This window comes from Gnatocerus cornutus, chromosome 2, assembly GCF_029298725.1.
Source record: "Gnatocerus cornutus isolate USDA-ARS CGAHR chromosome 2, icGnaCorn1.1, whole genome shotgun sequence".
Classification (NCBI taxonomy): domain Eukaryota; kingdom Metazoa; phylum Arthropoda; class Insecta; order Coleoptera; family Tenebrionidae; genus Gnatocerus; species Gnatocerus cornutus.
In genome coordinates, this window is record NC_142234.1 from 15,315,366 (window position 1) to 15,328,825 (window position 13,460).

At 33.8% G+C, this 13,460-nt stretch overlaps 3 protein-coding genes across 6 annotated transcripts in view; all 3 read right to left on the bottom strand.

Moving 5' to 3' along the window:
• RhoGEF2 (Rho guanine nucleotide exchange factor 2) overlaps positions 1-6,917 on the bottom strand; it is a 31,210-nt gene extending 24,293 nt beyond the window's left edge. For 3 of the 4 annotated variants that reach the window (XM_088030938.1, XM_088030939.1, XM_088030937.1), the window contains exons 1-7: positions 6,619-6,917; positions 2,541-2,731; positions 2,268-2,317; positions 2,151-2,208; positions 1,213-1,337; positions 966-1,160; positions 162-629 (exon numbers count right to left, since the gene is read on the bottom strand). In XM_088030938.1, coding sequence (XP_087887064.1) covers positions 162-629; positions 966-1,160; positions 1,213-1,337; positions 2,151-2,208; positions 2,268-2,317; positions 2,541-2,731; positions 6,619-6,650 — 1,119 coding nt within the window. In that variant the 5' untranslated portion in view covers positions 6,651-6,917. The remainder of the gene's footprint in view (positions 1-161; positions 630-965; positions 1,161-1,212; positions 1,338-2,150; positions 2,209-2,267; positions 2,318-2,540; positions 2,732-6,618) is intronic. The other variant, XM_088030940.1, reaches the window with a different exon arrangement.
• Positions 6,918-8,598: 1,681 nt separating this feature from the next.
• On the bottom strand, positions 8,599-12,378 carry tctn (tectonic). Its single transcript, XM_088029539.1, has 5 exons — positions 12,070-12,378; positions 11,788-12,018; positions 11,577-11,736; positions 11,331-11,527; positions 8,599-9,783 (listed from the first exon to the last, which is right to left on the bottom strand). The coding sequence occupies exons 1-5, from the start codon at positions 12,376-12,378 to the stop codon at positions 8,599-8,601; spliced, it is 2,082 nt and encodes a 693-aa protein (XP_087885665.1).
• B9d2 (B9 domain-containing protein 2) lies at positions 12,324-13,335 on the bottom strand. Its single transcript, XM_088050478.1, has 4 exons — positions 13,151-13,335; positions 12,802-12,927; positions 12,462-12,744; positions 12,324-12,413 (listed from the first exon to the last, which is right to left on the bottom strand). The coding sequence occupies exons 1-4, from the start codon at positions 13,236-13,238 to the stop codon at positions 12,380-12,382; spliced, it is 531 nt and encodes a 176-aa protein (XP_087906604.1). The 5' UTR covers positions 13,239-13,335; the 3' UTR covers positions 12,324-12,379.
• Positions 13,336-13,460: the final 125 nt, after the last annotated feature.

Consider the following 13,460-nt stretch of genomic DNA (forward strand, 5'->3'; position numbering starts at 1 on the left):
AGCATTTCAGTGCTGTACAATATAAGAAAACGTGGATTATGTACACAAACCAGAGGTTTAGAACAATCGGCGGTTAGAACATTGCGAAAAGCGTAAAGCACACAAGTGTGGAACTGGATTAGGTGTTTAAAAATGATTGATTAAAAAGGCATGTTACTTACATAATCATTAACTAACGTCGCACAGGTGGCCACTAAAGGATATGCCATTTGCTTATTAATGGAGTTCGGTTCATTACCAATAATAGGTGCAGAAAGAGGGACTCTGGGAGGTAAGGGAGGAGGTTGGTCTGAGTAGAGAGGATTGTCAACTAGATGTGCTTCTTCCGAATTCGAGTGGAACTTGCTCATTCGAGATGGACGACGATCTTCGCTTTCAACCTGTCGTATATTTGCATTTATCTCGTTGTTAAGAAATAAAGCGTTAGTGTCTGCGATCGTTTTGCCATTCGCATACGGAGGATGTCGATTGTTTAGAGTGTCAACTTGGGATGGTCTCTGGTTTCTCTTCGGCAATGGTGGAGGGGTTTGGAGCTCGGAATTGCCGTTTGGCGAACCGACATGCCCTCGATTCTTGCACGGTAAGGAATTTGATAAAGGATTAGTGGAAGAATGTAAGGGTGGAGATTGCTGTAAGAGAGAAAACAGTAAAGCATTGTTAGTCCAGTGTCCAAGGCAGCTTATGACAACTACTCGTGTTTCTAATCCTATGTAAGTTTTTCCCGTTAGTAAAGATCATAGTCGCAGAAACATGAGTAACTTGTCCGTCATGAAAATTAGACAATCACCAATGCTAGCAGCTCCTTGTCTCTCTCATCTAAAAGAAAAGGCGACATCTAAAGAGCCTTTTAACATAATTAATTAAAACAAGGTTGGAGAGCCCACGTCGCCCACCAACAGATTAAGCCAACCACAAAACGCCAAGAAATATGTACACAATACAAGATAATCACAAAAAAGTTATACCTCGTTTTGGCTACGAAGAAGCATGGCTTGAAGCGTTTGCAAATTTTTTTCGGTTTTGGACAGTTCTGAATACTTTTTCTCATCAGGAGACGAAGCGATCTGACTTCTTAACCGGTCGATGTAACGCTGCTCTTTTTCTATCATTAGTCGATAATGTTGCTCCTTCTCCAACTGAAGTTGATACTGCTTCTCATGCTGTGAGATAACTTAATTAAACAAAATTCATACGTAATATGGGTAGACTCACATCCACCGGCTGTGGTCCTGTGATTCTGGACGGAGTCGTCAACGGCCTGTTATGAACACTGGGAGAACCCATAACTTTGTGATTTCCGGTTCTTTGCTGAACTGTTAACACTACTTGAGAGGAGGCTGTGCAACGAAAAGTAAAGATGGTTAACTTCACAGTAGAAATTAAATTCACGCACGCGAAACAAAATAACTATTTTTCACTAATACCAATCATAAATATGAATGTTAACCAAATCGACGTGACGGTGTGTTTAATTAGTATAAGCAACGGTGCCGATATACTTCGTTAAAAATATAAACAAAAGATTAGTTATAAATTTAATTGGCTTGTCGATGACGTCGTATAGGACGGAGCCCACCTGCCAGTTCAAACTGCAACGTTAAAACACTTGCGTTGGAAATTGGCGAGCGTGCTGAGAAAAACTGGTGGGTTAAATACTACAAAATTAGAGATGATTTCACGGTCGATCCGTATTAGAACTTTTTAACACATTTCTAATATATTCAGATTGGTGGATTTGTCATAAATTCAACGCTAAAGGTATTTCCCGGAATTTTTCAAGTGTTAATTCTTAGGACGAACTCAAGCGGCCACAAAACCTGACGTGGATTTTTTATTACAGCCTACAAGCTACTGAAATTCACCCAGGTACAGCTCTCAAAATCTTTATTGAAAATAAACATCTGTCACCGTATGGGATATTCGTTTAATTTCGACAGACTTCGTCTATTTGAACAGAATTAGCATTAGTGAATACGACCCTCATGAATGAAGAGAGGCTTTCTATTGACTTTTGGTTGGAACCGTAAAGGTATTACGTATATAACATACAGCACAAACATCCTATTATAGACGTAAGCTTGTTTATCGTACGCATCGATTCGTGTTTGGTATTACCATACTATTATTGAAATCTGTTTTCTTGTACTTACATCTTATCAGATTCACAACTTCCGTGTGCGTTGAAGAGATTACATTAACATCGTTAACCTAGTAACCAAAAATATTACATGAATTACTCAAAAATGTGAATAATGTGTAGAAAATACCTTTATGATTTTATCACCCGCATGCAGTCCTGCTTTTTCGGCAGCTCCTCCTAAAAATGATGGTTTTAGAACAAGGGCCTATTAGTCTAATTAACAGGAACTGATATTTTATTGCACTGAGCACATGGTTAGTGATACGAACGCTTTTATCATACTAAACTGCACGAGCTATTTTAATATTCGAAAAACACTTTCAGAGTAAAACAATAGATCAATAAATTATCACTTTCAAATAAACCTCATCAGTTTACACTATTTATCACCAGTTATTACCTTCTTTAACGCATTGAATATATACTGGGTTGTCACCAGAGACATTCATTCCATATCCTCGTTCGTCGCGATTGACCACTACCTGTACGACATACACAGACTGATGGGTGTCCATAAGTGAGGCTGGTCTGCCAGTGGGAGACATTGTGGGTATTGGAGATGACCTCCGGGTAGATCCATTTGCTGACAGTCTGAAAAAAGTGACAAAACTAAGTTTTCCAGCTTACAAATTACAAATTAGAATGCTTGTTACAAATAATCATTGAAACGTTGCAATGTACGTGTGGGTAGTTAAAATTCTGCTCATTCAAGTTCTCGAATAACCTAGAAAAACCGCTTTTTGGGAATCATAAACCAACGGAGAGAAAGTATTAGACGTAATCTATGGAGATTGAGTCATCATTTGCAAAAACCGACAAAATGATGAACACTTGAGAAGTTTCGTCCACGCGATTGTTTTCATACTTTCCTCTAGAAATAACATTTTTATGCACATCAAACGCAAATTGTGTGAATAACATTGTGATAACACAAGTTGTATCAGGAGGGTACAGTCATCCGGAATACCATAACAATGCCACTTCCGACACAACAATCCACTATATTTTCTTAGAAACGATGTTCCTGGATGACATAAATTGTTAAAAAGCAAATTTTAAAACATTATAAACAAGTGGAACACTATTTAGGTAAAGTTGTGAGAGATTTGATAAGACTTTCTAAAAAAGTATCGTTTTGAAAAAATTCCCACAATTCTTATTGGCATATTGCCACAAATAAATAGATAAGGTGACCCCCTAAAAATGTTCTTAGTTTTTGAATAAATTTCATATTCCAACGTTTCTAGTTTTATCGACGTCAATCAACGTAAATGTTTCTGGTTTGCGATATTTTTATTGCTGAGACATTTCCAGGCAATAAACTCACAATCCCCCATTGTGCCTCATTCGTTTTCGAAGTAGGAGACTATAAATATGAAATAATTCTTTAATTGCTGGAGTTAAGAAGCAACATTACATTACGAAAAGACGAAGAAATAGAGCACAACAGAAACATAAAATTTCATGTTACTTTCAATTTTCTGTTCATCCAATTCAAATGGTGAAATATTGACCGGAAATTTTCTGAAATCCTGCAAAGAAATTTCAAATCCCGAATTTATACGCTGATCTCTTATCACTTTCATTAAATTTATTTTAAACAAAATACAAAAAAGATGTTAGAAAACGATTAATTGGGAATAATATTTAGAGTGAGAAAATAAATAAACGGTAAACGATACGACTTTCACACTCCTGCAAAATGTGTAAAAATAGAAGTACAATATTTTAATACTTATTAAAGAAGTAGAAAACTGAGTTTACACCAAAACATTATTTTTGAATTGAAAGTGTTAAGATTTTGAATAAATAAATCTTTACAGAAGTGATGTATGCTTTTACTGATTATTTGTATTAAGGTGTAAATTATGTCACTAATATTTAACCAAAAACTTCAACATTTTAGTATCATACATAAATATTAATAAAACCTGCTATTTATTTATACTCTATCAACAAATACTAACAAAAATAAACTAATCAATAAAGATTGTCTAAACTAGCAAAAAACGTAAATATACCTACAGAAGTAACTAAAGAAAGGTAGGAACAAACCCGACAATAATTTAAACATTTTTTAACTCGGTGACACTCGAGTGTGTATAATTACAATTACATATTTTTTAATAAACACGGCAACTTTTAAGATGACTCTTTTTGCTAAAAAAACGTTTGTAATCTCTGCTTATCCACTTCGAAAAAATAAAATAAAAAGATCATTCTGGTAACCCAGTATCCCAATGATACCGAAGACGAAAGTTGATGCGATCCAAACAGAGCCTCCGTACTGTAAGTTTATTATTACTGACTGTGCTCGTAAAAGGTTTCATTGTTACTTTTTCTCTTACTATTTTTGTAAGTTTATATCAGACGTATATCTTTATTTTTTCTTTGTAGTTTCACCGCAGAATTCAATTTCTCGTGTTCCAAAGTTACTTCTTCTGTTTTTTACATATTTTCTCTTTCATTAGAAAACAATGTTCATTACAATCGGGTAAGCACATGTTATATGTGTATTTCCGTTTGCTCCGGACTCATTTTGTATCCGAGAAATAGGACGCAATCACAATGCAACTGCAGCATTAAACTGGAGCACTGGGAAATCGATATTTCCCTCCATAAAATACATATTTTCAAGTATTTTTATTATTAACAGTCCAAAGTTGATTCCAAAATTATTATTAATAAATGAAACAATGGTGTAGTGAATCACTTTTAATTATATTTTGTGATGCAATAAAACAGAATGTCATCCAAATCCATTTGTAAAGAAAATAAAGTAATTTACTAATTGTGTGCACCTTGGTCGGTAAAAAACTGCCCAAAATTATAGTAATTTAGTCTAATAACTTTATTAAAAATATTAACTAAAATAACGTACTAAATTATTCAAAAAGAATAATAAATATTGTAAATATAATAAATGGGGTGTAGTGCATTGGGAACACTTTTTTAGCGAAAGTACCAATGACACTTTCCGATCTCAAGTGTCATTTCTCAACATGAAGTGGCACTTTGCGCACCCCTGGTGGGTGTTCTTATTAGTAGGTGTAAGATAACCTTTGTCCACTCATTTGTGATTGCAAAATAACGAAATAGTATGAAGACTCCAATTACAAAGAGGTTCTGTAAGTGCAGGATCGAAGAAAGAATACTCAAAAATTAAGACCACACCTAGACTATGCATTTTTTTCGACGAGCAACTGTTATGTTCTGAGGAAGCACCTTTTCCGGTGGAAGTATAAAAGGTCTAGGTCTAACAAAACCTGTACACAAAAACTAGACTAGTCCTATTCACAGACAAATTTATCGGTGATCTTCATATATTTGCTACCACGACAACATATTATCCCGTGACGAATTTACGGTCAAAGTCAAACCGAAATCATTATGAGGCTTTGCAATTTTTATCAAGTTGGTAGCCCTGTCACCTACTTATTTTGACATGTGTGAACGTACCCATGTCAATTAATTTAAACCTCGCGGAGCTGCCAACATTAAATTCCAAAGATAATTGTACCACGTGACTACAAAGTATTGATGAACGTTTAGTGAATTCCTGAAGAGTTGGCAATGTTTATTAATTTCTGTTTTTAACAATATCATTATATTATTCAACAAGTGGCGCACAGGTAAAATCAAAACATACTTTTCTATATCAGCTCGCATTATCATCGACAAAATTTCGAAATATAAAATTGTATAATAAATCAAACTTTGGCCTGTTAGCTAAAAATATATATTTGCTTATGTGATGTGTCCTATAATGACACTTTTGAAGTAACAAACAAGACTCCAACACAATTCTAAACTACAAAGCCGGTCTTTGGACGCCGTGCTTTTAAAATTCTAAGTTCAAATCGAAACAAAAATAAATAAAACAGTTTAGAAATAGCATGTTTGTAAATTTTGCTCAAAGGAGTTTTGAATAAGAATATCTAACAGTTCTTCTTATGGTAGAAAATGCAAAACACGCTTGTCACATTTTCTGTGTAAATTGAAACAGCCAGAATGTAGTAAAACAAGATCATTGTAAATAATGAATGTAAAATAAAACAATTACAAGATTAATTTAAAGAAAAATTTATACTGAATAACAACGAGTATGTTATTTCAAAACTTTGGAAGAAGTTAACTGTTAACAGTTTTACTTTACATAAAGCATAGAGCAGTTCGCAAGAAACAATGAATGAATATTAAGTAATTAGGGCAGCGCAGGAAAATATCTTGATGTTTTTCTTCGACGCCCGAATAGCGGAACACGGAGAAAACTGAGAAGGAAAGATAAAAAGACATGAAAAGAAGTAAAAACTAATGTTAAAATCTTGGAAAACTTACTATTGGTGCGCGCATTTCTTTAGGTAACAGGTATGTATATACAAGAGCATCGGTGACGTAAGTAAGCAACACTAGGCCATTGCAAGCAATAATAACAATTACCAATCAAAGTGTAATTAAAGAGTATTGAATTTATATACCTATCTGTTAAGGCATGTGAAGTATTATCCATTTTTTCCTACAATCGAAAATAGAGTTTTAAACGAAGTAAATAATAAGAACTGTCGTCGACAACAGAACACATATCGATTGTTCTCGAAGGCTAACATCACTAACACCAATTTTGCACATTCAACATATCACTAACACTTCCGAGATTCACCTTCGCGCCAAAAAAGTTCGAAATCAATTCGATTAAGGCACTTATTTCGATCGAAAACTCACTCACAACTTTGTCGACCAACAAGTGTCAGCCATCTTGGGTAATTCCCGAAGAGGAGTCTGCGCAGAGCTGGTGATGCAGTCGCTACATTTTCCGCGACTTTTTTGTGTTTTCGTGAAAACGAATAAAGATCAAACAAAACCATCTTCAAAGAATCCAATTGCAATTGTTACCGGGAGAATGGCGCAAACTACTGTTTGAGAATGTTGATGGTCGACATTAAACAGCACGGAAATAAAGTAAAATTCTATTTACAAATAAAGATAAATTTATCGTGGAAATCGAAATTGTTTCTATTTTTAATCGATTACAAAAACATTAAACGAAGAATACATTAAATGTTTGTTATAAATAAATAAAATTGAAATACCACGTAAATAATGATTCATGCATGTTATCACAGTTATATTTGTCAAGATTGTTGCGACTATGACATAATCCAAACCAAGGTATAAATTTTTCAGCTAATTTTACGTCAATAATAACAAACACACTGTCCACAATTTACTAGATTTTATCTCCAAAATTTATTAGTTTTGAGTCATCTTTACATTGAGTGGCCAAAAATATTATTTAAGAGCCGGATCAAAAACTAAAACTGTTTCTTACCAAAAGTCCAAAATCTCCCTATTACATCTACAATCCTATGGAAATTTTGAAAAGTACTCTTGCCTTTTAGAAAAGCAGCCTTGAAATTTTAATAGCAGCATTAATCATTTTAAGAGAAGGGGAGAGAACCTGAAAAGTGGACATCAAGTGTAAGAGCGAGTTCACATCTTTAAATAATTGTTTGAAGAGACGCACCAAACCTGTAGAGACTATAACAAAAGCCTCTGTAAGTATAACGAAATGTTAGCTTTCAATTTTCATAAACAATGGATTTCAATTTGCTGCATCTTTTAAAGAGTTATCATTATCACTCAGTTATCAGTTGCGTACATATGTCGATTTTTTAACTAACCCATTCGCAAGATATTTCTTCAGTTCTGCACCGCCTATTGAACTAATTCTATTCAAGAAAAAATTGTATTCAATCAAAACTATATTTATCTCGAAAAACTCGCACATTCTTTTATTTCAACATGATTTCATTCTGACAAACAAGCCCACGATTAAATACCACGTTTTATCAGGTACTTTAATTTTAAACTCGAGTTCTTTGTTCAACAGTTTGCTGCAAATTTAAAACATTTTGATTGAACGATAGACTAGATGGCGCCAGATAACTAAAGGAATTCATATTTGAAATTCAAAAAAAAAAAATTTATCGTGAAATTCTGTAGGTATAAAAATAACACTGAAGGTCATTAACTAATAATATTGACGTAAGTAAACTAAAAAGTGGCTGCTGTGGTGTAAATTTTTAGTTAATTGCAATTAAAATAAATTATGACCGACGCGTAGAAGTAAAAAAATAAGTTACAAAATAACTTACTTTTATTACATTTTACTGTTAGAATGCGATGCATTTGTTGGAACCTTTTGTGGCCTCCAGGTGCATCGATGCATAAGACCAAACCCAAATTAAATTACAACAAAAGAATACACTTAAAGTTACGTTATTTAATTGGATATTAATATTTCTTGCTGGAGATTTTATTCAATGTTTAATAAAACGCAGCTAAGCCATTTAGACGCATCTGAGATTTTTGTTTGACGAGAATTGTGCAGTTTTGGGTAAAATGAGTAAACAAAACATAAAAACTACAAAGCTTACAGCCACTTTATAACAATTTATTCAAAAACTTAAAGCTACAAATATGACAAAAATATAAAATAATTCCACAGACATTGTTTTTCGTGAACCTTTACTATTGAGTTTGACAAAAGGATAAAAAAAGTCATGTGGTAATCGAATGTCAAGACTAGGAGGATCAACAATTCTTCTAACTTTTTTAGTAGTGATGTCAAAAAACGCAACTTGCATATTAGTTTTAACACTAAATTTAAACAGCGCCTCTTTATCGTTCACTGGGAAAATAATATTTTTAAAATTATCAAACTGAATGGTCGTTGCCACAATTTTTTCTTGATTAATGACATTCTCGAAATCAATTCTAGTATGATATATCTCCGTTACAAGCAATGTTGTGATATTACCACAAATAAGAACATTGTTTTGAAATTTTCCCCAAGTTCGATTCAGAATATTAGTGATGTCATCTTTGAACATGACTTTTATCCAATCGTTCGAATTATAAATGTATGCGTTGCCAAATTGACCAATCAGTCTGTTATTTAAAGTGTTGTTTGTCACATTTAAGGACCAATATTTAAAAATCGAATGCTGTATTTCAAGGCACATACTTCTCGCAGAGATATTTTTGAACTGTAATGTTTCCTTAACGGTGCACTTTAAATAATAGTTAAAACAAAATTCAATAGGCGTGTATAGATGCTTACTTAAAACACAAGTGCCATCGGTGTTAACATGTGGTAAAACCATAAAATTACTTCTGAAATCCAAAGGATCTCTAAATATTCGCGACTCTATGTGAGTAGCGTTAGAGGCGTTCTTGCCAACGGTAATATTGACTAGAATCACAGTTCCTATCAAAATTGGTTTGCCCACTAGATATCCAGGATTTCCACTTAGATACGAAGAGTAATTCAACGTGTTGTTCCACCATAGAAAGTTAACTTCAAACGTCTGAGAGAACTCAAATGTCTTACTAAAGGTGTAGCTGACGTTGACGAGGTACAGAAACAGCTCTGCTTTGACAATTCCTCCAGTACCATTATGATAGAAATTATATTTCACATTTTGTACGATATTGGTACAATATAATCTATTTTCGGAAATACTGAGATGGCACTTTGGTTTGTAAGAATTTGTAAGGTTTTTGTTAAGCGGAGAACAGTTTTCTAAGTACTTATCGCACAACTTTGGGACGATTGTTATGCAAGTGGTTCTCGGGCATTTCTGCAAAAAATTGTACCTAAATGTAATACATATGTGGAACTTTTTAACCTAGATTATTATGCCTAGTTTTGTCATTTTCCTATTTTCTATGCATTTTTTTTACAAAAACATTAAAAACAACGTTGAATTTGACTTTTTACTATGGCTTTTAACGTTTTTTTTCTAACTTATATAGATTTTCCCATTTTTTTTTAGAAACTTGAGTTGATTTTCAAGTTTTAGTCGTTGTTGAATTTGTTGAGTTTGAAAAACAGCTCATTGAAGTCTTTTCAAAACAATCAACTTCCTAAGGGTAAGGATATTTAAAAAAAATAAAATTATAAATCTTAAGCGCATTAATTACAAGTAGATGATGATTTAATAATTTTACCAAGAGAAAGGAGACAGGGATTTGAAAATAGATCAAGGTTTAAAAGAATTACCTCAATACTGTTTTTATGTATTTAAATTTTTGAAATGAGTCTGAACCTGAAGAGATTTTGTGGTCGTTTTTAGAAACAAAAAAAAATTGGTTAATTAAGATGACACTGAAGATATTGTATAAAAGGAGACGTGGAATAGAATACTTGGAAGACGCCGAAACGGGAAGAGGAATATAGTCAAGCGATCTTCCGAAATACCCGGCGGCTAAAAAAAAACAAAAGAAGGAAAAGGGGAAACGAAGCAGCCGAAACTCCGTGTGACAATATAGCTTGCCCAGCTAAAAGAAGTGGCATGCTACCACCCCAAAGGTGAAAAATGTGAATCTCCAGTGTCACCCGAAAACCACTGGCACAAAAAGAAGATGTAGTAACACTAAAATTAAATATTGAACCATGGTGGCATATTTAACTGCCCTTTTTTGTTTTAACTCAGATGGTCGAGCATAGTTGGAAAGTCCCCGCGCATAAGTAGGATCCATTCGGCCCCCTACTCCGGCCAAAAGAAGGAAATGTAGTCAAATAGTTATTTAGCAATTTGAGATAGAGAATTTTAGTGAGTAAGCAACCGATTAGACAGCCTCGGAAAACAAAATTGCTACAGTATGTATGTATTTTGTTTGTATGTATGTATGTTTTTTTTAGCAGTTCATAAGATATAATAATTGGTTCATAGGGTGCGAATTTGTTTTTGTTGTCATGATAATATCTTATCATAAATTAATCTCACAAGGCGGTTCGGGAGTAACAAAAAGCCTTTTTTTCGCTTTTTTGCCACTTATTTTCATATAATATCAACTTGTTATACATCAAATTGTGTATTTTTCACTTTGTATTTTCTATATTAATTCAACGTTGTTTTTTATGGTTTTGTAGAAGTACCGGTTTTTGTTAAAGAAAGTGCATAGAAAATAGGAAAATGACTAAGAAAACTAGGCGTAATAATTTGAGTTAAAATGTTATGCAAGGTGTTTGTAAATGTTTCTGGACGAATAAATAATTTTCAAGGTAGTAAAATTCACTATGACAGGAATTCCAGAGTCACCCTTGATGCTAGAAACATTTATAAACACCTTGTACTTATTAAATTATTACTTATTACTAAAAGAAAGTAAACGATTTTCTTACTTGGACAAAATTATTCTTCGATAAATTCAACAGCCCAGGATTTGCAACAATTGATAAGTTTGTGTAATAATCTTCAGCGTGGAGCAACTTATGGTCTTCCGAAATGTCAATATAGCTGCAGCTGCTCTTTACATTGATCAAGTATTTGATATCTTCTTTTATTACACACTGAGGAACGACGAAACTTTTAGAGTACTCTAAAAATTTGCAAAAGTTAATACAATAACTGATTATTATAAATCTTACGTAGAGTCTGTAGATGATTATTACGTATAATCCACAAGGCTTTTCCGTAAGTATAATTATCGTAGTTCAACTCTGGAGCTCTTGCTTGCTCTGGGAAATGTTGCGGCCACGAAAACTTGTCGATCTTTTGGAATTCTGCTTCTTGAAATGATTTCAATGGCTGAATAATAAAAGGGATTTTACGTTTACTTGGAGAGAAATACATTCTTACATGTTTTCGTTGAACTATGTAACTTGGGGGTACATTATTGGCCACCACACAAAAAAGTCCGTTCTGTTTAACATCAAGCTCATGAGGGGTGTTATTTATGTAAACATGCTTTGTATATTGACAAAATCGTGTGTCGTAATGATGGAAGTCTTCTTCGCAATGACCGAACACGAGTTTGTTTTCAAAAGTGCAGTCTTTGTCGCAACAACAATTTATATCACAGTAGTCGACCTACAAGTTGTTATAATTTATAAAAGAAAGGTACCTCTTGTAGACAAGTACTTTTAAATCGCAAACACAGATATCTTTTTCTGAACGACTTGCTCCTTTTTCAAACTTAAAAGGAGTAACTCCCGGGGGAGCTTCAGTGGTGTTGGTTGAATTAATCGTCTTAGGAACAGCAGTAGTAACACCTACAGTAGAATTAGTAGAACAAGAATCATTTGCAGAACAACCCGCAGTTGTCATTGTCGAAAAAATCGTTGGTACAGTCGTAGCTTCAGTATTTGTCCCATTTTTTTGTGTTGTTTCTAAATAGACGCAGTTTAGATAAGAACATGCGAATACTATTATGTAACACGTTCGAATCATTTTATTCGTATTCAACCCCGTAGTTTGTAAAGTTTCTGTAATTCTAACGGTAAGAGGAAATATTTGCGAAAATTTAATATCACCTAAGTATCACACAAAGCTCGAAGGAAACTACTCCCATCGCCTCTGTGGAGAGTTTGTAGCGTTCCCCAGAGGAGAAAATTAAGTCTGGATTTTTTATTTGGAAACCACCACCTAGAAAGTATTGGACAAAGCGGTCCTTTAAGCTACCGAAGGGTCTCCAAGTATAACAGTCAAGAATGTGGGTCCCTGGGGAAGTGGGAACTGTGATAAAGCCGTAACCGTAAATATGGCTTCTGCCTAGCCAGTCTAGGTGGTACACTTGCAAGTAAATTTTAGGCCATCCTAAAAGTTTGTTTTTAATTTTGCTTGGTTTTGATGATGAAGGATTTTTTTGTTAACCTTGAAGTCCAGCGGTGGCCAAATGAATGTCTATTGGAAAAGACCATTTGCAAACGTCTCCTAGCTGACTAGTCGTTACCTGAGTCTGGCCTTCTTTTTTCCCAGAAATTACTTTCCAGTTGTTACCTAAAGGCAGTTAAACAAACATTACAGTTTAAATTGAAGACTATTTTCGGTCAACAAATTTTGATACAATGATAAATGGTGAGGTTTCTGGATAGTTGCTGTATGCAAATTTAAGCCGAGCTTAATTAAGTTTAAAGAGGAACATCAGCTTAAACTTGTAATAACTTAATCAGCAGAAAAGTGAAGAGAAGTTTAAGTTAACGCCCCAAACTTTTGCACTTACCAATTTGAAGATACCACTTGCAAAATAAATTTTGTTTCGGAAAGTCTTTAGCTTCTATAATTTGTCCCACAATATGAACCTCTGCCATAAGGCCACTTTCACGTTAATTCCAATTACAAAATGTCTTTTGGAAGCAAATATAAATTTTCTTCAAAAATCATTGTAATGAAAACAACTTTTTTGTTTACAACAACTTTGGTTGCTAAGCAACCGTTGCCGGGCAGTTTTTCTTGGAGGGCGGGGGTATTTCATTTAAATAAAAGAAGACATTGACCAATAAGATCAATTTAAACCTGCTTAATTTTATTGC